At 41.4% G+C, this 24421-nt stretch overlaps 1 protein-coding gene across 2 annotated transcripts in view; it reads left to right on the top strand.

Moving 5' to 3' along the window:
* The window catches only part of LOC135558724 (disks large-associated protein 1-like), a 121411-nt gene that overhangs the window by 66473 nt on the left and 30517 nt on the right, over positions 1 to 24421 (top strand). For both annotated transcript variants that reach the window (XM_064992800.1, XM_064992799.1), the window contains exon 3: positions 13159 to 14186. In XM_064992800.1, the coding sequence (XP_064848872.1) occupies positions 13215 to 14186 (972 nt within the window). In that variant the 5' untranslated portion in view covers positions 13159 to 13214. The remainder of the gene's footprint in view (positions 1 to 13158; positions 14187 to 24421) is intronic.

The raw sequence follows: 24421 nt of genomic DNA on the forward strand, positions 1-24421 counted from the left end.
AAGGGCTTTATAAATACATTTGATTGTTTGAAATTTGATTGACTGATGATTGGCTGAGAGAAATTAATCATAAGATTGGGAGCTCTTTTGTTAGACTTCAATGCAGATTTTCACATTGATCATAATCTGCTGCTGGAAAAACATATGTGTTATGGCTTTACATCCTCTGCTATATTGTGGATCGAGAGCTACCCGTCTAACAGAACACAGAGGTTGTTAATTAGTGGAAACCTTTCCAACATAATCCAGGTAGAGTCAGACATTCCCCAGGGCAGCTTTCTAGGCCCCTTACTCTTGTCAATCTTTACTAATGGCCTGGCACTGGCTCTGTGTAAAGCCTATATGTCTATGTACAGTGCCTTGCAAAAGTATTTATCCCCCTTGGCATTTTTCCTATTTTGTTGCATTATAACCTGTCACGACTTCTGCCGAAGTCGTTGACTCTCCTTGTTCGGGCGGTGCTCGGCGTTCGACGTCACCGGTCTTCTAGCCATCATTGATCCTTTTTTCATTTTCCATTGGTTTTGTCTTGTCTTCCCACATACCTGTTTTCAATCCCATTCATTACCTGTTGTGTATTTAACCCTCTGTTTCCCCTCATGTCTTTGTCAGAGATTGTTTTATTGTCAGTGTAGTGTGATTGGTGTATAGGTGCGCGTCGGGTCCTCGTACCCATGTTTTGTTTGTTTGTACATTTATTGTTATGGAGCATACTCTTGGAACTTTATTAAAAGACTCCATTTTACACTCCATTTGACTCTCCTGCGCCTGACTTCCCTGCCACCTATTACACCTATGCATGACAATAACCTGTCATTTAAATTGATTTTTATTTGGATTTCATGTAATGGACATTAACAAAATAGTCCAAATTGGTAAAGTGACATTTAAAAAATAACTTGTTTCAAAAAATTCTAAACAATTCAAAATGGAAAAGTGGTATTCACCCCCTTTGCTATGAAGCCCCTAAATAAGATCTGGTGCAACAAAATACCTTCAGAAGTCACATAATTAGTTAGATTAGACACAGCTGGACTTTATTTAAGTGTCACATGATCTCAGTTTAGGGGCAAGGGCACCACCAGTTCTGAAAGGCCCCAGAGTCTGCAACACCACTAAGCAAGGGGCGCCACCAAGCAAGCGGCACCATGAAGACAAAGAAGCTCTCCAAACAGGTCAGGAACAAAGTTGTGGAGAAGTACAGATCAGGGTTGGGTTATAAAAAAATATCCGAAACTTTGAACATCCCACGGAGCACCATTAAATCCATTATTAAAACATGGAAAGAATATGGCACCACGAAAACCTGCCAAGAAAGGGCCACCCACCAAAACTCATGGACCAGGCAAGGAGGGGATTAATCAGAGGCAACAAAGAAGACCGTCCGTCACGAGAGATAGCTGGAGTGGTAGAGATACTCTTAATGATCGGCTATGAAAAGCCAACTGACATCCTGAGGTGCTGACTTGCTGCACCCTCGACAACTACTGTGATTATTATTATTTGACCATGCTGGTCATTTATGAACATTTGAACATCTTGGCCATGTTCTGTTATAATCTCCACCCGGCACAGCCAGAAGAGGACTTCGCCACCACTCATAGCCTGGTTCCTCTCTAGGTTTCTTTCTAGGTTTTGGCCTTTCTAGGGATTTTTTTCCTAGCCACCGTGCTTCTACACCTGCATTGCTTGCTGTTTGGGGTTTTAGGCTGGGTTTCTGTACAGCACTTAGACATCAGCTATGTAAGAAGGGCTATATAAATAAATTTGATTTGATAACCCTGCAGGAGCTGCAAAGCTCCACAGCGGAGTTTGGAGTATCTGTCCTATAGGATCACTAAGCCGTACACTCCACAGAGCTGGGCTTTACATTGTTTTTTTAAACTAATCATTCACTAAACCCAAAATCTTGTAATGAATAATGTAGAAGTGAGGAGACTAAATTGCTCGGAGTAACCCTGGATTGTAAACTGTCATGGTCAAAACATATTGTTGCAACCAGTAGCTAATAATAAACTAGTGGGAATCTTAACAAAGCTACAAGGCAGGTCCTACAGGCCCTAGTTGTCACACCTGGACTACTAAGGTCCAGTCCTGTGGTCAGGTGCCACAAAAAGGACTCGGGAATGGCTGGCCCTTAAGTATACACAAAGAGCTAACATTAATCATATGCATGTCAGTCTCTCATGGCTCAAAATAGACGATAGCTTGACTTCATTACTACTTGTATTTGTGAGAAGTATTGACATGTTGAATGCACTGAGCTGTCTGTTTTTAAACGATTAGCACACAGCTTAGACACCCATGCATACCCCACAAGACATGCCACCAGAGGTCTCTTCACAGTCCCCAAGTCCAGAACAGACTATGGGAGGTGCACAGTGCTACATAGAGCCATGACTACATGGAACTCTATTCCAGATCAAGTAATTCATGCAGGCAGTAAAATCAGATTTAAAAAAACAGATAAAAATACACCTTATGGATAAGCAGGGACTGTGAAGAGACACACACACACACAGGCACACAAATCTGTTGTGTAATTTAATGATTTTTTTTTTACTACTCTTCCTGGACCCCAGGAAGAGTAGCTCGGGGATCCATAATAAATACAAATATCACATTAAATATCTAACACCTAAATTGTTAGTGTTACAAAGAGAAAGAAAAAAAATCCATTGTTTAAAGTAACTGTCCAGTGTTTACAGATTTCTATGAAATATGACCTATAATTAATTACAATATGAGTGAAATATACCAGTCATTAAAAACATGAATGCGAGTAGACTGCTGACTGATATTATTCTCTTTGAGGAAATGGAAAGCATTTTTTTAAATGGTCTGTTTGAGACTGAGTTTTTTGTGTTTTTTTTTTCTGTAATTCATGCTTTGGCCACATGAGTATAGGATGAGTCAACAACATATTTTGGGTATGAGATAAAATAATGTTTACTGGACAGTTACCTTAAATGATGCAAGTCTCCTGCTTCATTCAATAACTTTGCCGGACTCCTGTTTGATATTGACACATTGTAATCGTTGCCTTGGCCATGAATTGCTTATTCTTTACGCCTTCCGTAGATGCATAACATGGGCCACGGAGGTGCACAGGGACAAATGACATTAAAATGTGTCAAATTGATCTCATTTATTGATGAAGATTTGTACTGTAACATATTGGTCAGTTTGTCCTTTTTTATATTTTATATAACATAATCTAATGTGAGGTACCTGTTATGGAAATGTGTTAGTTCCATAGGTTATGCATCTAAGGTTAAACCAATGACACTTCCAACACAGGAGGTCATCCAATGATTGCACATAATTATTATAATAATGTCCTACCAAGCAACACACAAACCATAAAGAGATGGCCATATAGTGAGATATGTAGAATCTATGTTGTCGCTCAGTAGTGTTGGCATGTAGTGAGATAGACTCTACATATGTTGTCGCTCAGTAGTGTTGGCCTGCATTTCTGTGACTCAAAGGCTTTTGTTTGCCGGCTTTCTAAAATAAACAGACATCAAAACGCTTGGCACATGCGCTTTGAAAACGATCGTCGAGAGGTTTTCACTGTCAATCTGATGTGTTTTTCTGATGTCTCCACTCCTCCATTAGGGAATGCAGTTTGTCCAGCATTTAGATACGTTTCCTTAGTGAGTTTTTGAGAATGACTATCCTGTACATGCTAATTTGAACATTTCAAGTTGTTTTTGTCGTCCCCAAAGCACTACAATGCACAAATCTAATGGCCATGGGTGTTCTATTTGTGTCTCTATTCTTCCTGTCTGCCTGATATAGGCAGCTTGGGTCCTTTTAAATCAAATGAACCAAATCATGCATCATTTCAGAAAAGCCTTAGAGCAACAATATACTGCTGCGGTGGTGGTGTAAAATTGTATTCAACGATGTTGGTATTACAGTGAGGTGTTCTTATTTTTTTTTCCACATTTCTCTATATCTCAAACTGCATGAGTAAGACCGGTCAAATGCCTGGTCTTTACATTCACTTACTGTACCTAACCAAAACTGTGAATGATAGTCAAAGCTAAGTCCAGACGGAAATTCACTCACTACATGACAGCACTGTGAATTGGAGACTTTTGAAGGCCATATAGATGTCACATTTTCACCTCTGTGTGTCACCCAGGCAGCGTCTGTTGTGACAGGGAGATGGATGGGGAGGTGGCCCTCTCATTTCAGACAGGTAGAGCTGGGTGGAACTCTAATGGGTTGGCTGAGGATTGTCAGGAGACATCACATGATGGATCTCTGTACTTCAAAAAGGATAATAGCAAGATATTGAATGTTCAGTTGCCTGTCACTGCTATTGTGGAGGAGACCTGAAATATCATGATTCATTTACATCATAACCCTGGAAGAGTTGGTTGTTGTTGTTGGATTCCCTTTACAGAGTGGTAATCCGCAGGAAATAGTAAGAGACTAGGTCATTGATTGATCGGTTACTCTTGATTGTAACAGAAGTTGATAATTTATTGGTATGTTCAGAATATGAACCCGGGCAATGGAATGCAAAGACAATATCTGAAGCAGTAGTGTAATGTCAGGATTCCGTGAGTGCTTTTGATAATGCTGTCACTGTATGGTTCTTTTTCTCAGTTGTTCAGATAGTCAAATGTACGTATGTTGCTGGCTCCAAAGAAACATGAGAAAAGCAGTAGAGGACAACTGATCAAAGGTGAGAACTGAGTCCCTTTTGAAATGTAGACAACTTGGTCTGTCTGTCGACAGCACTCTAATACTGGCAAGCAAGCACTTCTCTCCGTGTGTCTGTCAGATCCCTAACTTGAATTACAATTCTCTATTCTCTTCTGTTTGTTAGGAAAATTGCTTCCCAGTGGAGTTTCAAATGCTTGATGGTATGTTTGGAAATGGAATAGCTAACTACCTGATCTTTCTATGCTCTCTTCCTCTTTTTCTTTTTATCCCCCCTCTCTCTTCTCTCTCACCCTTTCTCTCTCGCTTGCTGTCTCGCTCTCCGTCTCTCTCTCTATCTCTCGCTTGCTGTCTCTCTCCATCTCTGTCTCTCTCTCTATCTCTCCCTCTCTCTCTCTCTCTCTCGCTTGCTGCCTCTCTCTCCGTCTCTCTGTGTCTCTCTCTCTATCTCTCCCTCTCTCTCTCTCTCTCTCTCTCTCGCTTGCTGCCTCTCTCTCCATCTCTCTCTTCCTTTTGTTCCATCTGCTCTCCTTGCCTCTGTGTAATGACCCTTTTCCCTCAGAGACCAATTACTCACTAACCGTAACCACTCTCATTAATAGTTATGAAACAGACAGATGGATAGTTTTCATGCAACACTGTTGTAATTAAACATATACATGTACTGTAACTGTAGTTAGCCTTCTCGTACTGGTAATGACTGTGATTGGAGGTTGGGACATTCAAACGGCTTTTTCCACAACTTTGTACAGACCCTTAGTCTTAAGACTATCTGAACATACAATGTGAAGTATCCAGTATAAGGTTCAGTTGAAAATAATGAGTTATTTCTTTTTCACTTGGAAACTACAGATCTCATTAAGCCTCCTTTACTGTAATATTGCTTCAATCAAAACTGTGATGACGCAGTATTAAATCAAATCACGTTATTTTGTCACATACACATGGTTAGCAGATGTTAATGTGAGTGTAGCGAAATGCTTAATACAACCAAATGCACCATTTGGGTAATGTATCTGGAAAAGTGTTGACAAGTAGCTGGCTCTCTTGTTACATTGTTTGTTGGGCAACAAACTGAGCAACCAACTGCAAGTTATTATTCAAAGTTCCCCATGCTTTAGTATTCAGCAGTGAAGGGTAGCTAGTGCACCTTGTTAGAGTTGGCTTGTACAGTACTAGTGGAGCTGTCATCTTATGTTAAGCAGCCTGCTGCCTAATGAAGACCAAGTAGGTCAGGGAAGCCAGCAGCACAGAAAGATGGTCCTCTGTGGGGTGAGAGAGGCTGCATACTGTACTTCAGATGTCCTCTCTCTGAAGGTGTAGAGGAGACCAACTTCCAGACTCCCCTCACACACACTCTCTGGCCCATAGGGCTCTGGTCAAAAGTATTGCACTATATAGGGAATAGGGTGCCATTTGGGAAACAGCCACTGTAACACCTCCAGATTTGTTTAAAAAAATATCCCTAGACAACAGCAGAGCAGATATACTTACTGTAAATAAAAAATATATATATTTAAATTCCCAATCATTTTTCAGATAGTCATGTTCAATAGGCAAATATAACATTCAAGCATGATTTTCAAGAAGATCGCCTCCCAATCTTGCCAGTTCCTCTCCACAAGTGTAATTTATGTTATTGCTAGACATGATGGCTCTATCATAAACGTATAAATCATTACTGCGTGGGCTGTCATTGTGTGCTTCCAAAGTTACCGTTGCTACACACTCGAGGCTCCCGAGTAGCGCAGCGGTCTAAAGCACTGCATCTCAGTGCAAGAGGCATCACTACAGTCTCTGGTTCGAATCCAGACTTTATCACATCCGACTGTGATTGGGAGTCCCATAGGGCGGCGCACAATTGGCCCACCGTCGTCCGGGTTTGGCCGGTGTAGGCCGTCATTGTAAATAAGAATTTATTCTTAACTGACTTGTCTAGTTAAATAAAAATCTAAATGCTCTAAAGGTGTTAGCATTTACACTTCATTGAAAACCAGGCAGCTAAAGCCAGTCAACGAGCAGAGACAGCCTTCTAGACTACATCCATGCCTCCACAGTGAGTGATGCCAGGATCCCGGGGTTCAACCCCCAGTGTCATTAGAGGATCACAGGGGCCAATAATAGTCCAATAATAACAGGGCTGGCTGCTTTCCCTCTGCCCCCCGTTGAGCCCCCTTCTTTCCTGCTGCGCGACCCTGCGGGTTCTGCTTCCTGTCCTGACGAACTTCACACAGTCAACACAGCTGAATGAGGGGCTCTCCGCCTGCTGCAATTACTATGATGCGCCTAGCATGATCTGTTCTGTTGTACAGTGTAACCAGAAGAAGACTCAGTGAAGATGGCTTAAAAATAAAAGTGACACTCCCCTATACCCAAAATAATAATTAAAACAAAGTGGATACCAGTGAACATGCCTACCATTTACCCTCACTTCATGGACAGACCAGAGGCTTAGATATGCCATATTAAAAACTGTTATTGTCTGATATGGAATTCTATTATCAATGTTTATACATTTCAATTATTCTAATCGGTCTGCAAACCAGAGTGTGTAAAGTTCTGGTTTAAATGAAACCGACAGAATTCCCAGCTCACAATAAACAAATCAAGGTTTATTCACGAGAGCTCTGCCGTTCATATACAAAGACACTCCTTTTATAACATTCTTCTTTCTTATGCACACACATGCATACTAACATTAGGAGAGCTATCTTCTTCTCCAGAATTCTCACCATAGTTTATCACTACCCAGCTGACAGTTCCATTCCCCCCAGATAAGGGAAACCTGGAGGGGTTTGGCCCTGTCTGGGGGTATCATCAGATGGGGCCACAGTGTCTCCTGACCCCTCCTGTCTCCGTCTCCAGTATTTCTGCTGCAGTAGTTTGTGTCAGGGGGCTAGGGTCAGTTTGTTATATCTGGAGTACTTTTCCCATCTTATCCGGTGTCCTGTGTGAATTTAAGTATGCTCTCTCTAATTCTCTCTTTCTTTCTCTCTCTCTCTCTGAGGACCTGAGCCCTAGGACCATGCCTCAGGACTACCTGGCATGATGACTCCTTGCTGTCCCCAGGCCACCTGGCCGTACTGCTGCTCCAGTTTCAACTGTTCTGCTGCGGCTATGGAATCCTGACCTGTTCACTGGACGTGCTACCTGTTCCAGACCTATTATTTGACCATGCTGGTTATTTATGAACATTTGAACATCTTGGCCATGTTCTGTTATAATCTCCACCCGGCACAGCCAGAAGAGGACTGGCCACCCCTCATAGCCTGGTTCCTCTCTAGGTTTCTTCCTAGGTTTTGGCCTTTCTAGGGAGTTTTTCCTAGCTAATGTGCTTCAACACCTGCATTGCTTGCTGTTTGGGGTTTTAGGCTGGGTTGCTGTACAGCACTTTGAGATATCAGCTGATGTACGAAGGGCTATATAAATAAATTTGATTTGATTTGGGTACTCCCTGTCCTATCGTACGTTCTCACAGTTATAGCCGGGTCGGTTCAACCACAGTTTAATTGTTCTAGGTGTTTTCTTGGGCACACACACATTCCTCTCTCTCCCAGTCTAACATAGTCGGACTTATGTTTAATATTTTTAATTACTCCTTATCCATGCTACATAACCTCTAATCCGGGTAGAATTATTTCATCATTTATCTTTTAACTTTCTAAATGATTTTATCATTGTCCTGTAAGCATCACATGGCAACACAGGATTTCTATAGCGCAGAGGGCTGTGGGCCAGACGGTTGTGGGTTCACTGACAACCGTGGACAAGAGTAGGGGTGGAAAGATCTAGTTTATAGTAAGTGCATGAATCTGTCATCGTATTTGCAGGTCCGAGAAACAATAGCCTTTTATAAACATTTCATACAATTCTATATAATTTTACATATAAGCAGAATATTTTTTAAACCACACAAATTACTCAAATTACAAAGTATAAGAATGGACAGAGATATACCTATGTGTTCATCTTATCATATTTCTCTAATGCCAAATCAGTGTGCGTCTTGTTTGCAACAAAACTGTCTCTGTTTGCAAATATACCAATCTGAGACGTCATTAAGAATCTGAGCATGGTACTTTAAAAGTTTTGCCTACCTTTCCACCCCAGACACTCTACTCAGCAAACTGGATGTAATCTATCAAAGTGCCATCTGTTTTGTAACCAAAGCCCCATATACTACCCACCACTGCGACCTGTGCTCTCGTTGGCAGGCCTTCACTACATATCCGTCTCCAAACCCACTGGCTCCAGGTCATCTATAAGTCTTTGCTAGGTAAAGCCCCACCTTGTCTCAGCTCGCTGGTCACCATAGCATCACCTACCCATAGCACGCGCTCCAGCAGGTATATTGAACTGGTCATCCCCAAAGCCAACACTTTGGCCGCCTTTCCTTCCAGTTCTCTGCTGCCAATGACTGGAATTAATTAAAACATTCTCTGAAGCTGGAGTCTTATCTCCCTCTCTAACTTTTAAACATCAGCTGTCAGAGCAGCTTACCGATCACTGTACCTGTATACAGCCAATCTGTAAATAGCACACCCAACTACCTCATCCCCATATTATTATTTACCCTCTTGCTCTTTTGCACCCCAGTATCTCTACTTGCACATCATCATTTGCACATCTATCACTCCAGTATTAATGCTAAATTGTAATTATTTTGCCTCTGTGGCCTATTTATTGCCTACCTCCATACTCTTCTACATTTGCACACACTGTACATAGATTTTTCTATTTTTCTATTCTATTGTGTTATTGACTGTATGATTGTTTATGTGTAACTCTGTTGTTTGTGTCGCACTGCCTTGCTTTATCTTGGCCAGGTCGCAGTTGTAAATGAGAACTAGATCTCAACTGGTCTACCTGGTGAAGAAAATACAGTAGGCCTACCGACACAGAAAAATGCTTTAACTGCTGGCTACTCTTCTTCTGTGGCATAACCCAACAAGAGAAGGTCACAAGTGTTTCCCTAAACTATCTGGGTTAAAACATATTCCATTGTACAGAAAGTGAATAGCTGAATCAATTGATAGTGAGAGAATTAGGCTCATTCCCAAGCAAAGTCAATTATTCTCCTCGGCTATAGAAGGTTGTAGCTCAGCCTCTGAAAGTCAAAGAAACAAAACAATGATTTCACCATATGTATCGGAGTCACGTCTTTCCCAGGTATTTACAACTTGTTTGTAGCATAAAGTATCGTGGATCAAAGTGCTCTTATAGATCACTTTTTGCAATTTTGAATAAAATATCCCCTCATACCCCCTCAATTCGAGTCCGGGTTTTAACTTAGCCTACTTCCGTGTCAGTGAATCGTTGTTATTTAAAGAGTGCATGGTGGGTGGAGGAATTGGCATACAAATCTATGGATATTGCAGCTAATAGCCTAATTTCGTCTGTCGAAAAGGTAGGCCTACCTCTTATTTTTTTACGTAAAAAGAAATAGGCTCCAAAACAAAGTCATCTTGTTGTTAGTAAAGTCTAATTTAAATTAAGACTATTTAAATCAATTATGTCTACTGGAATTTGCCTACTTTGAGCACCATGAGCAGTCCATATCTAACTTTCAGCAGCAAATTGTCAGTTACTCAAATCTGGCTTATTGTGAGGTCAATAACTCTGATAAATACATCAATGGCAAGAAACAAGTTGTTCTTATAAAAATTAAATTAGAGTAGTAGCAAGCTATAGTATCAACGTTTATCTCCGGTCCTCCTCCTCATCGTCGCACTCTCTTTCTCAAACTGAAAATAACATAGGCTATAGGCTAGTCTGCCCGCAAGATAGGCCTAATAGAAAGAAATGTTGTGGGGAGGAAGTCTTTGACTCTCCTACTGCACTGCCAATGTAGGCCTACACAGTACAGCACTGGTTAGGCAGCACACAAAAAAGTGTTTTATCCTCAAGGGCAGAGCAGGTCAGGGCTCAGGGTTGTAATATTCATTGCGGTGTGTAATGTAGCCTAGTTTTATTTACACCATCCCAGCAGCTATCTTAGAAATGTAACTTTGCTCTGTGCTTCTCCCAGCATGTACTTCGTAGCTTATAGCCTATAGGCTATGGATCATTTGATTGAGACCAAATTACATAGCCTATAGGCACACTTGATATTGTGTGCCGAGTGGAGAATCAGAGATCAAGAGGGGCATCAGGCACACATTGATATACAGTGAGGGAAAAAAGTATCAGTGTACGTTTGCCCACTGACAAAGAAATGATCAGTCTATAATATTAATGGTAGGTTTATTTGTCCAGTGAGAGACAGAATAACAACAAAAAAATCCAGAAAAACGCATGTCAGACATGTTATAAACTGATTTGCATTTTAATGAGGGAAATAAATATTTGACCCCTCTGCAAAACATGACTTAGTACTTGGTGGCAAAACCCTTGTTGGCAATCACAGAGGTCAGACCTTTCTTGTAGTTGGCCACCAGGTTTGCACACATCCCAGGAGGGATTTTGTCCCACTCCTCTTCGCAGATCTTCTCCAAGTCATTAAGGTTTCGAGGCTGACGTTTGGCAACTCAAACCTTCAGCTCCCTCCACAGATTTTCTATGGGATTAAGGTCTGGAGACTGGCTAAGCCACTCCAGGACCTTAATGTGTTTCTTCTTGAGCCACTCCTTTGTTGCCTTGGCCGTGTGTTTTGGGTCATTGTCATGCTGGAATACCTATCCTCAACCCATTTTCAATGCCCTGGCTGAGAGAAGGAGGCTCTCTTCCAAGATTTGACGGTACATGGCCCCGTCTATCATCCCTTTGATGCGGTGAAGTTGTCCTGTCCCCTTAGCAGAAAAACGCCCCCAAAGCATAATGTTTTCACCTCCATTTTTGACAGTGGGGATGGTGTTCTTGGGGTCATTGGCAGCATTCCTCCTCCTCCAAACTCGGCGAGTTGAGTTGATGCCAAAGAGCTCCATTTTGGTCTCATCTGACCACAACACTTTCACCCAGTTGTCCTCTGAATCATTCAGATGTTCTTTGGCAAACTTCAGCCGGGCATGTATATGTGCTTTCTTGAGCAGGGGGACCTCGCGGGCGCTGCAGGATTCCAGTCCTTCACGGTGTAGTGTGTTACCAATTGTTTTCTTGGTGACTATGGTCCCAGCTGCCTTGAGAACATTGACAAGATCATCCCGTGTAATTCTGGGCTGATTCCTCACCGTTCTCATGATCATTCCAACTCCACGAGGTGAGATTTTGCATGGAGCACCAGGCTGAGGGAGATTGACATTTCTTTTGTGTTTCTTCCCTTTGCGAATAATCACAACTGTTGTCACCTTCTCACCAAGCTGCTTGGCGATGGTCTTGTAGCCCATTCCAGTCTTGTGTAGGTCTACAATCTTGTCCCTGACATCCTTGGAGAGCTCTTTGGTCTTGGCCATTGTGGAGAGTTTGGAATCTGATTGATTGATTGCTTCTGTGGACAGGTGTCTTTTATACAGGTAACAAACTGAGATTTGGAGCACTCCCTTTAAGAGTGTGCTCCAAATCTCAGCTCGTTACCTGTATAAAAGACACCTGGGAGCCAGAAATCTTTCTGACTGAGAGGGGGTCAAATACTTATTTCCCTCATTAAAATACAAATCAATTTAACATTGTTGTTGTTATTCTCTGTCACTGTTCAAATAAACCTACCATTAAAATTATAGACTGATCATTTCTTTGTCAGTGGGCAAACGTACAAAGTCAGCAGGGGATCAAATACTTTTTTCCCACACTGTATAGCCTAATAAGCAACTGATTCTAAAACACAGAATTATATCAATTTTATCAATTACAAATGACATGATCCTCCCCTGGACAAGATCAAAAAAGACTAAAGCCTCCCCTTGACTGCAATTGAAAAAGCCCTCCCCCATTTTCCTCCAGGTACCAATTCTGTAAATTTCGATCCACGCCTAAAATAAAAATGGTCTTTCTCCATATGGTTCGAGTAGAGTAATGATCTACCATGAGACATCACCAGGGGATAGGATGCCGCTCCCGCTGTTCCACCATTTGATATTCATGAAGATTCACTAATGACAAGCACATCAAAGTACCAGTTTGCCAGTCTAAGCCATGGGCCCAGGAAAACTAGCTAGTGTCGCAGAATTATGAAATCGAAGCTGAACTGTGACAGTATTCTTGAAGTGAAGCTTTTTACTCCTTGACATGTCCTCGTTGTCTGTCATTCTCTATGCTGGGAAACCAATACTGCCCTGGTGTTGTGAGTGTTTGAATAACCTCTCAGAAACTAATACTTCACTGACAAAACATTGTGTGTTGAAAATACTGATTTTAGGATCTCAGCTCTCCCCACGCAATCCTAACCTTCACAATTTATTAGAGTAGATTTGAAAAATAATTATTACTGAGTGGATTGTTTTGAGAGCACTAAGCGCACAAACAAAAGGAACATACAATGTCCACCGTCTGGATTTCCAGTTGTTCTAACAGTTTGTTGTGGTTTCTCCCCTCCTGTCTTCACAGCTCCTATCAGGAAGATCATCTGCAGCAGTTCCCAGGCTGTGGACTGAACAGACACCATGAAGGGTCTATCAAGCAGCCGCAGTCACCACCATGTGGTCACCTATGACCCTGCTTCTTACGATGCCCTAGGCCATGGCCACCACCTTGATCGCAATCCCTACCTGATCAATCAAATGGACATGCCCATGTCTCACCCCTCTGACCACCCCTACTATGGCCAGGTCCAGAGCCACATCCAGCAGAGGAACCACACTGCCTTCCCCTCAGACAGTAGTGTGGTGCCCTATGGGACCTTCCCCAGACGACACTACAGTAGCTCACACTACGAGTTGAAGGATCGGATGGGGAAGGATGAGTGTCCTGTGGTGCCCTATGGTGTGGGTGTTGGTGTGGGTAACATGGTCCCCAACAAGGGCGTCAACGTTCGCCTGCCAGTCAACCTGCTGGACCAGTTTGAGAGGCAGCCGTCGTTCACGCGGGATGGGTACCACACGCTGCAGTACAAGAGGACGGCTCTGGAGCAACGCAGCGACAGCCCCGGACGCATCCGCCACCTGGTCCACTCCGTCCAGAAACTCTTCGCCAAGTCCCACTCCCTGGAGGGTCCACAAACGCACTCCAAGCAGGGCAGCATCAATGGCAGCAGGAATAGCCCCGAGAGTGAGACGCCCCCCACGCAGAAGCACCGCAAACGCAGCAAGAGCAGGGAGCGCTGCAAGTCGGCAGAGCCAAAGCAAAGGAGCTCCACCTCGGGCTACTGGAGCTCAGACGACCTCCTGGATGACCGAGACGTCTGCCACAGCCACAGCCTGTTCCACGGCCCCACCGGAGTCATGACCATGGGCCGCCACCCTGACAAGTCCCAGTCACAGTACTTCATGGAGGCCTACAACACCATCAGCGAACACGCCATGAAAACGTCGCGTAGCAATAACGATGTAGTAAAACACACCTGTGTCCCCTCCCATATCCCCATAAGCATGGACGCCCAGCTCATGAAGAAGAGCTTGTGGTCGTCCAGTCTAACGGTGAGCAGGGCTCGCGAAGTCTACCAGAAGGCCTCAGTTAACTTAGATCATAAAGCACTAGTGAAATCTGAGGCTTGTCAGCAGGAGCGCTCATGCCAGTTCTTGCAGGTATGCAATTCTTAAAATTTACCCCTAAACCTCCCCCTCATCCACCTAGTTACCCCACTGGAGAGGACCTACCCCCCCTCCACTTTCTTTTGATTTGAAGAGAGAAGTAAGTGCAAACCAGTAGTGGCCTTACTTCCTTTAGTAGGCTTTTTTAATTTAAACCCATCAGTGACTGGCATTATTTCCTGTTTATAAACCTCTTAATTTCATAGATTTCCCAGTTTTGGGGTTCCTTAATTATTTGTGTGTGTGTGTGTGTGTGTGTGTGTGTGTGTGTGTGTGTGTGTGTGTGTGTGTGTGTGTGTGTGTGTGTGTGCGCGCGCAAGAATGATTGTGTACTATTCTCCTGATGTTGATTGTGTCCTGTTCTCCTGCTAAACCCATAAAATCTGAAATTCCACATTCAAGACAGTTTGCCCAACAGAAGCACAAATAGCACATCTCTAAATAGATCTAAGCACTCCACTTCCACACAGTTTTTACAGAAGTATCAAAAGAAGGATTATAAATTATGATGTTCATGTAGCTAAATTATATGTAAATGTGGTTCTGTGCAGTATGCTAGTTTCTCATCTCTTTCTCACAGGTTCTATATTCTAAATCAGTCAAAACAAAATCAATATGGCTCTTCCATTTTTACATAATGATCCCCATTGGACATTTTCTTTTTTACTTTGCAAACAAAACCGACAAACCACAGGACTAAGTAATTAAAATTAAAATAACTCAAATAAAATAAAACACCATAAGAAGAAAATTTACATTATAAAATATAGCCTAAACAAGTAGGCAAGGCATCAATCAGCAGATAACTTCCACTCAATCAGAAACGTTTTGAATGTTAGGAAGAAATCTATTAAAGGACCCAAGATTTTCCTGAATTGAGAGTAGCTTTTCCTGATAGAGCATGATATTTTCTCTGGGGTACAATATGACATCACCTCCTTTAACCATTGTCGTGTTGATGGAGCATGTTCTGATTTCCATTTAGTTAAGATGTACTTTTTACCTGCTGTAGCAGCATGAAGAAATACATATTTGTTTGTGCTATCTGATACTGTATTTAACAAGGTTATATTCCCTAACACCCACATCCTGGTGTAATTTTGAAGTATTGTCTCTAATATCTCTGTAATTTTACTGATATTTTCCCACAAATTCTATAGGTAGGGACTCCATAACACAGGCAAATATATCCAGTACTTATCTCACATCTAGGATATTTGTCAGTTATCTTATCAAGTCAATTCAGTCTATATGCAGTAAAATATGTCCTGTGCAATATATTGAATTGCATCTGTCTATGTTTGGTTGCCATCAAGAAGCTCTGAGAAGTTTCAATCAAGTCATCCCAGTCAACTGAGTCATAAATGCAACCTATCTTAGGTTATTATATGTAGGTAGATTATTATTGAGTATGTTATACATCCTTGAGATCAGACCTAGAGTTGCCCTAGTACTATAGATACGATTTTTGAGCAGTGATTCCTCTGGAGTATTAGGGAAATTGTATTTTGTCTGTTTTACCCAGTGCCATATCTAAAGGTATTTTTTTTAACTAGTTTGAGGAAGCTCATGCTCGTCTTTGAGTTGTTTAAATGATATGAGTGTATTTTCCTTATATAAGTCCCCAACAATAGAAATTCCTTTAGAGTTCCATAAATGTATTGTTCTATTAGCAATTGCATTTCGAATAAGTGGATTGTTCATAAACGGAATAGATCTTTAAAGTATGTTATTGAATCCAAGCAGTTTATGAGCTCTCTGCTATGAGTTAAACGTATTTTTGATGATGGGATTCTTTGTAAATGATATTATTTTGGTGTCCCACAAAGGGGATCTCTTTCAAAGTTACAGATGTAATGTATTGCTGTTCTATTGATAGCCACCGTATAGGACAGAAATGAGTGGTATGATAGAGTTCAAAATGAGGAAGTGTAAGTATTCCTTTGGGATAAGGAGCTTGAAGAGTTTGAATGCTTACATAGGCAGGTTTTCTGCCATTGAAAATAAGATTTTTTTAAAGCTTTTAACTTTATTTTACTAGGCAAGTCAGTTAAGAACAAATTCTTATTTTCAATGACGGCCTAGGAACAGTGGTTTAACTGCCTGCTCAGGGGCAGAATGACAGATTTGTACCTTGTCAGCTCAGGGATTTGAACTTGCAACCTTTTGATTAATAGTCCAGTGCTCTAACCACTAGGCTACCCTGCCGCCCCATATTACTTTATTTACATTTTGTAATAAATTTGCAGGTAGCTTCAGTGGTATGCACTGAAATAGGTATAATAATTTGGGGAGGATATAAAAAAATATATATATATATTGACTCTGCCTATCTATGAAAGAAGCAGTGCATCCATCTATTGATATCTATCTTAGTTATATTTAGTATAGTCCTATGATTATCTTTCACAAAAGTATAACATTCTTTCCTTACATGTTACCAAGGTAGTTAAAACCCTCCTGTGACTATTTCAGAGGTCAAAAAAGATTTCTAATAGTCGCATGATCCATATTATTCAGCATTACCTCACTTTTGTCATTGTTTTAATTTGTATCCTGAGACTGCACTATAATCCTTTAAACCAGTGTTTCTTAACCTGGGTTCGACCGGTGAGTCAGTCTCAGGGGTTCGGCGGAGGTCAAGACACATCCAATTCATATGATTCGTGATGACACACCCCGCTTGGCTATCATTGGCTGCAGGTGATCACGCTACATCGCTTGGCCTATCTGTGCTGCAGGGAATTTGGTGCGCTCAGTAGTCGACTTGTGACTGTCGTGATGGTACGTCTTGTGATTTCTTTCTTAATATTTTAACCCCTTCATACTTACTATGTCGAGCAAAAAAAGAAAGTGGTCAGACGAATATGTACAATATGGATTCACATGTATAATGGAACGTGATGGGAGTCAGCGTCCTAACTGCATGATTTGCAATGCCAAGTTGAGCAATTCTAGTCTAGCACCGGCAAAACTAAGAGAACACTTCCTTAAGCTGCATGGAGATGGAAAATACAAGAACAAAACGCTCGCTGAATTCAAGGTGAAGAGAGCCAGATGAAAAGGCTACTCTGCCTGTTCTCGGCTTTGTACCCATCAACAAACCGATCCTCACAGCATCGTCCAAAGTTGCTTACCTGATCACAAAACAGGGCAAACCACACACCATTGGTGAAACACTCATAAAACCAGCTGTGTTGAAGATGGCGAATATCATGTTGGGAAAAGAGGCTGAAGTTAAGTTATCCCAAATTCCTCTTTCAAATGACACCATCAGCAACAGAATAGAGGACATGAGCAAAGACATCTTGGCTCAAGTAGTTGCAGATCTGATTTTAAGCCCGGCAAAATTCAGCCTTCAACTCGACGAGACCACAGACGTTTCCAATCTAAGCCAGCTTGCTGTATTCGTGCGCTATGTGAAAGACGACGTGATAAAGGAAGATTGTTTTATTTTGTAAGCCTCTTACAACAACAACTAAGGCAGCCGATGTGAAGAAACTTGTGGATGACTTCTTCAAAGACAACAATCTTTCGTGGGATATGGTTTCTGCAGTTTGTTCGGACGGAGCTCCAGTCATGCTGGGAAGAAAGTCTGGTTTTGGTGCGCTAGTGAAAGCCGATGCACCACACATCATTGTTACGCATTAGATTCTGCACAGGCATGCTTTGGCAACAAAAACCTTGCCTCTAAAACTGGCAGAAGTATTAAAAATTGTAGTGGAATGCGTGAACTATGTGCGAACTAGTGCTCTGCGGCATCGCATCTTCAGTGAGCTGTGTAAAGAAATGGGCTCTGAATTCGAGGTACTTCTGTACCATTCTACCGTTCGTGGGTTATCCCGGGGACAGGTGCTGAATCGTGTTTTTGCCGTGCGTGTGGAATTCGCCCTGTTTTTGCAAGAGCACCAACATTGTCGTGCAGATTGCTTCAACAATTCTGAGTTCATTATCATTTTAGCGTACATGGCTGATATCTTCGCAGCTCTCAATCATCTCAATCAAAAGATGCAGGGCGGTGGAGACAACATCATCGAAGCGGAGGAAAACCTGAAGGCTTTTCAAAAAAAGCTACCGTTATGCAAACGATGAACCGAGAACAATAACTTTGCAAACTTTCCCCTGCTGGACAACTGTAAGTAAGATCGAAGATGTATCTGGAATCGGAGAGACATTTCTGTACCCGCGGAACTGAAGCAAGCAATTGCCACGCACTTAGATGAGCTTGCAAAGTCTCTCGACGGATACTTCTCTACAAGAGAGTCATATCCAGCATGGGTGAGACAGCCGTTCACGTTTAGTGTTGAGACAACAGATGTCAATGATGAATACCTCGATGAAATCATTGAAATTCAGCAGAGCCAGGTTCAACAGCAACTCTTCCAAACAACAACGCTTTCAACGTTTTGGTGTCAACAAATGGTAACGTACCCTGTTATTGCTAAGAAAGCTCTGGAGATTTTCATACCGTTTGTTACAACATATCTTTGCGAGCAATCCTTTTCGAGGATGCTGGACATAAAAACGAAGAAAAGGAACAGACTTTGTTGCGAAAATGACATGAGTGGCACTTGCAAGGTGAAGCCGCACATTTCTGAACTGGTCTCTGAAAGACAACAGCAGAAGTCACATTGATTTGCAGTAAATATTCATTATTATGTTTTTGTATGAAGATCATGTTTTGATGATTTTGTTCTTTGAACACAGTGATGTTGATGCACGGTTCATTTTGTGCACCAGTCAAATACATACAGTGCCTTGCGAAAGTATTCGGCCCCCTTGAACTTTGCGACCTTTTGCCACATTTCAGGCTTCAAACATAAAGATACAAAACTGTATTTTTTTGTGAAGAATCAACAACAAGTGGGACACAATCATGAAGTGGAACGACATTTATTGGATATTTCAAACTTTTTTAACAAATCAAAAACTGAAAAATTGGGCGTGCAAAATTATTCAGCCCCCTTAAGTTAATACTTTGTAGCGCCACCTTTTGCTGCGATTACAGCTGTAAGTTGCTTGGGGTATGTCTCTATCAGTTTTGCACATCGAGAGACTGACATTTTTTCCCATTCCTCCTTGCAAAACAGCTCAAGCTCAGTGAGGTTGGATGGAGAGCATTTGTGAACAGCAGTTTTCAGTTCTTTCCACAGATTCTCGATTGGATTCAGGTCTGGACTTTGACTTGGCCATTCTAACACCTGGATATGTTTATTTTTGAACCATTCCATTGTAGATTTTGCTTTATGTTTTGGATCTTTGTCTTGTTGGAAGACAAATATCCGTCCCAGTCTCAGGTCTTTTGCAGACTCCATCAGGTTTTCTTCCAGAATGGTCCTGTATTTGGCTCCATCCATCTTCCCATCAATTTTAACCATCTTCACTGTCCCTGCTGAAGAAAAGCAGGCCCAAACCATGATGCTGCCACCACCATGTTTGACAGTGGTGATGGTGTGTTCAGGGTGATGAGCTGTGTTGCTTTTACACCAAACATAACGTTTTGCATTGTTGCCAAAAAGTTCAATTTTGGTTTCATCTGACCAGAGCACCTTCTTCCACATGTTTGGTGTGTCTCCCAGGTGGCTTGTGGCAAACTTTAAACGACACTTTTTATGGATATCTTTAAGAAATGGCTTTCTTCTTGCCACTCTTCCATAAAGACCAGATTTGTGCAATAAATGACTGATTGTTTTCCTATGGACAGAGTCTCCCACCTTAGCTGTAGATCTCTGCATTTCATCCAGAGTGATCATGGGCCTCTTGGCTGCATCTCTGATCAGTCTTCTCCTTGTATGAGCTGAAAGTTTAGAGGGACGGCCAGGTCTTGGTAGATTTGCAGTGGTCTGATACTCCTTCCATTTCAATATTATTGCTTGCACAGTGCTCCTTGGGATGTTTAAAGCTTGGGAAATCTTTTTGTATCCAAATCCAGCTTTAAACTTCTTCACAACAGTATCTCGGACCTGCCTGGTGTGTTCCTTGTTCTTCATGATGCTCTCTGCGCTTTTAACGGACCTCTGAGACTATCACAGTGCAGGTGCATTTATACGGAGACTTGATTACACACAGGTGGATTGTATTTATCATCATTAGTCATTTAGGTCAACATTGGATCATTCAGAGATCCTCACTGAACTTCTGGAGAGAGTTTGCTGCACTGAAAGTAAAGGGGCTGAATAATTTTGCACGCCCAATTTTTGTTTTTGATTTGTTAAAAAAGTTTGAAATATCCAATAAATGTCGTTCCACTTCATGATTGTGTCCCACTTGTTGATTCTTCACAAAAAAATACAGTTTTATATCTTTATGTTTGAAGCCTGAAATGTGGCAAAAGGTCGCAAAGTTCAAGGGGGCCGAATACTTTCGCAAGGCACTGTACCTATGTTTTGAATTTGAAAAAATCATATTTTATTTTTCCAATTAAGAAGGGTTCGGTGAATGCGCATATGAAACTGGTGGGGTTCAGTACCTCCAAGGTTAAGAACCACTGCTTTAAACATTTGAACAAGGCAAAGATGGAATGTACAGTTGAAGTCGGAAGTTTACATACACCTTAGCCAACTACATTTAAACTCAGTTTTGCACAATTCCTGACATTTAATCCTAGTGAAAATTCCCTCTCTTTGGTCAGTTAGGATCACCACTTTCTTTTAAGAACTTGAAATGTCTGAATAATAGTAAAGAGTGATTTATTTCAGCTTTTATTTCTTTCACACAATAAGTTGGGCGAATTTTGGCCCATTCCTCCTGACAAAGCTGATGTAACTGAGTCAGGATTGTAGGCCTCCTTGCTCGCACGCACTTTTTCAGGTCTGCCCACACATTTTCTATAGGATTGAGGTCAGGGCTTTGTGATGGCCACTCCAATACCTTGACTTTGTTGTCCTTAAGCCATTTTGCCACAACTTTGGAAGTATGCTTGGGGTCATTGTCCATTTGGAATATGCATTTGCAACCAAGTTTTAACTTCCTGACTGATGTCTTCAGATGTTGCTTCAATATATCCACATAATTTTCCTACCTCATGATGCCATCCCTCCTACAGCAAAGCACCCCGCACAACATGATGCTGCCACCCCCTTGCTTCACGGTTGGGATTGTGTTCTTCGGCTTGCAAGCATCCCCTTTTTTCCTCCAAACATACGATGGTCATTATGGCCAAACAGTTCTATTTTTGTTTCATCAGACCATAAGTACGATCTTTGTCCCCACGTACAGTTGCAAACTGTAGTCTGGCTTTTTGATTGCGGTTTTGGAGCAGTGTCTTCTTCCTTTCTGAGCGGCATTTCAGGTTATGTCGATATAAGACTTGTTTTACTGTTGATATAGATACTTTTGTACCTGTTTCCTCCAGCATCTTTACAGGGTCCTTTGCTGTTGTTCTGGGATTGATTTGCACTTTTTGTACCAAAGTACGTTAATCTCTAGGAGACAGAACGCGTCTCCTTCCTGAGCGGTATAGTGGCTGCATGGTCCCAATGTGTTTATACTTGCATACTATTGTTTGTACGGATGAATGTGGTACCTTCAGGCATTTGGAAATTGCTTCCAAGGGCGAACCAGACCAGGTCTATAATTTTTTTTCTGAGGTATTGGCGGATTTCTTTTGATTTCCCTATGATGTCAAGCAAAGAGGCACTGAGTTTGACGGTAGGCCTTGAAATACATCCACAGGCACACCTCCAATTGACTAGAATTATGTCAATTAGCCTATTTAAAGCCATGACATAATTTTCTGGAATCTTCCAAGCTGTTTTAAGTCAGTCAACTTAGTGTATATAAACTTCTGACCCACAGAAATTGTGATACAGTGAATTAGAAGTGAAATAATCTGTCTGTTAACAATTGTTGTTAACAACTAGTTTTTATGACTCCAACCTAACTGTATGTCAACTTCTGATTTCGACTGTACTAGATCACTCACATACAATAACGCTGTGCTAGAGGCTAAATTGCTATTGCAAAAATTAAATGTATAATCAGGCATCGTTTTCTTGACCCCATACCAAGTACAAAAGTGTCTGAAAGCAGACCATTGGTCAGCAGTTTCTAGGTTCAAAGTTTATTTGCCACATGCACAGGATACAACAGATGTAAAACAGTACATTGAAATTATTACCGTGAGAGCTCATCTCAACAATGCAGTGATGATGATGATAATATTAACAATAATAATTAGATATGCACGATATATCGGTGAACATATCAGAATCGGACGATATTAGCTGAAAATGCCAACATTGGTATTGGCCCGATAGTTTAATGCCGATGTTAAAAACCGATGTCACAGTTACCGTGCATACCTATATGAAGTAATGACGCCATGTAAAGTTTTGCACTACACGTGCAACACAGCATTCCTAACCTTGCCCACAATGTCTGCTGTGTGGATTGAGCAGTCAATAAGTCGAGCAGTCATTTGGAAGGGTAAGAGAATTTCAGCGAGACAACTCAAAGGCAAAATCCATTAAAGCCAAGATAATTGAATTCATTGCCCTTGACAATCAACCGTTCTCTGTCGTGGATGATGTTGGCTTTCGCTGACTGGTCGAGCACTGTTACATACTACCAAGTGCGCTTTTTTTCCAGATGTTGCACAGTAATAGCGTCACTGCTATTAGCTTCACGACATATATACTATGGAATGCCTTTTGGTTCTTGCGTGTCAAAACATATACAGTAGTACTGTCAAAGCTGTACAAAAAAGTCTGAAAACAAGCAAACACCGGCCACGAATGATGTGCTTACAATACTGCGTTGGTAATGAAGCATAATGTGTTCAACCGCAACTTCTGGGATAGCTAGCTTTAGCTTGGTACCTAGCTAGCGCCAATACAACCAGCCTGAAAACAATGACCAGTAGAAACTGCAGTCATTTTCATTTTTCTTAGCAATGATTTAGGAATCCTTGTGAGTAAGTATTAGCTAGGTTGCCACTTGTTGTTAGCCTATTGACATTAAACTTTCATTCATGAAAATAAATAGCTAGCCAGCTACTTACCCTGTTGTCCAGAGCAAAACGTTATAAGCAGCCAGCTATCTTCATCTGGCTACTGAGGATCGACCGGGCCGGCCATACTTTTATTTTGAAGGCTAACCTCAAAGTCCACTATTGTGGCTAATCCTTATTGTGTCTAGCTTCACATAGATGGGTCCGACCACCATTAATCTGTTTTATAAATTAAGGTTCTTTTAGATGACACCTAGATTGTCATTTTGTCATGAGCTAGCTAGCTTTTTTTTACGACCAACACTAGGTGTGCAATACAACTTTATCAAATCAAATTTTATTGGTCACATACACATGGTTAGCAGATGTTAATGCGAGTGTAGCAAAATGCTTGCTTACCAGCATCATAGCATACGTATTGATGAATCGTTGTGACATATGAAATACGAGTGATAGTGTAATCAATGTCTAATAACTATGTCAATCAATGAATGCGTTAAATTATTATGTAACATGCAGTCATATTCAGGTCCTGATTGGTCAACAATCACTATTTGACGTGTCAAGTAACGTTGTTTGACGTGTCAAGTAACGTTGTTTGACGTGTCAATTTCCATAGAAATCCTGGTTGAGAATGAAACGACTGAACAACGAATCAGCACAGCAAGTAAGTGAACGAAATAGGTTTTGATGAAGTTTTACTGGTAATGGGGGACATACGTAGATGCCAACAAAATAACTTTTTGGTGTGTGTGTGTGTAACCTTTATTTAACTAGGCAAGTCAGTTCTTCAACAAACTCAAGCCAATTGTGCGCCACTCTATGGTACTGCCAATCACTGCCGGATGTGATACAGCCTAGATTCGAACCAGTGACACCTCTTGCACTGAGATGCAGTGCCTTAGACCGCTGTGTGTGTTAACTATTTAACTGTACTAGAATGCTTAAAAGACCAGGGTTTTTTGGCAAGACAAATGTCGGATATAGGTATCTGCCAAAAATGTAATATCGGTGCATCACAAATAATATAGAAAATACGATAAAAACTTAAATTAAATAAAAAACACAAGCTTCTCCTATGAGATTTAAAGAAATATATACGAACGCCAAGTAGTATATAGAGGTCAGTGCCAGCACCTTATTCAATGTGCAGGGGTACTGTATTCGATGA

Source organism: Oncorhynchus masou, chromosome 17 (assembly GCF_036934945.1).
Source record: "Oncorhynchus masou masou isolate Uvic2021 chromosome 17, UVic_Omas_1.1, whole genome shotgun sequence".
In the NCBI taxonomy this organism is placed as follows: domain Eukaryota; kingdom Metazoa; phylum Chordata; class Actinopteri; order Salmoniformes; family Salmonidae; genus Oncorhynchus; species Oncorhynchus masou.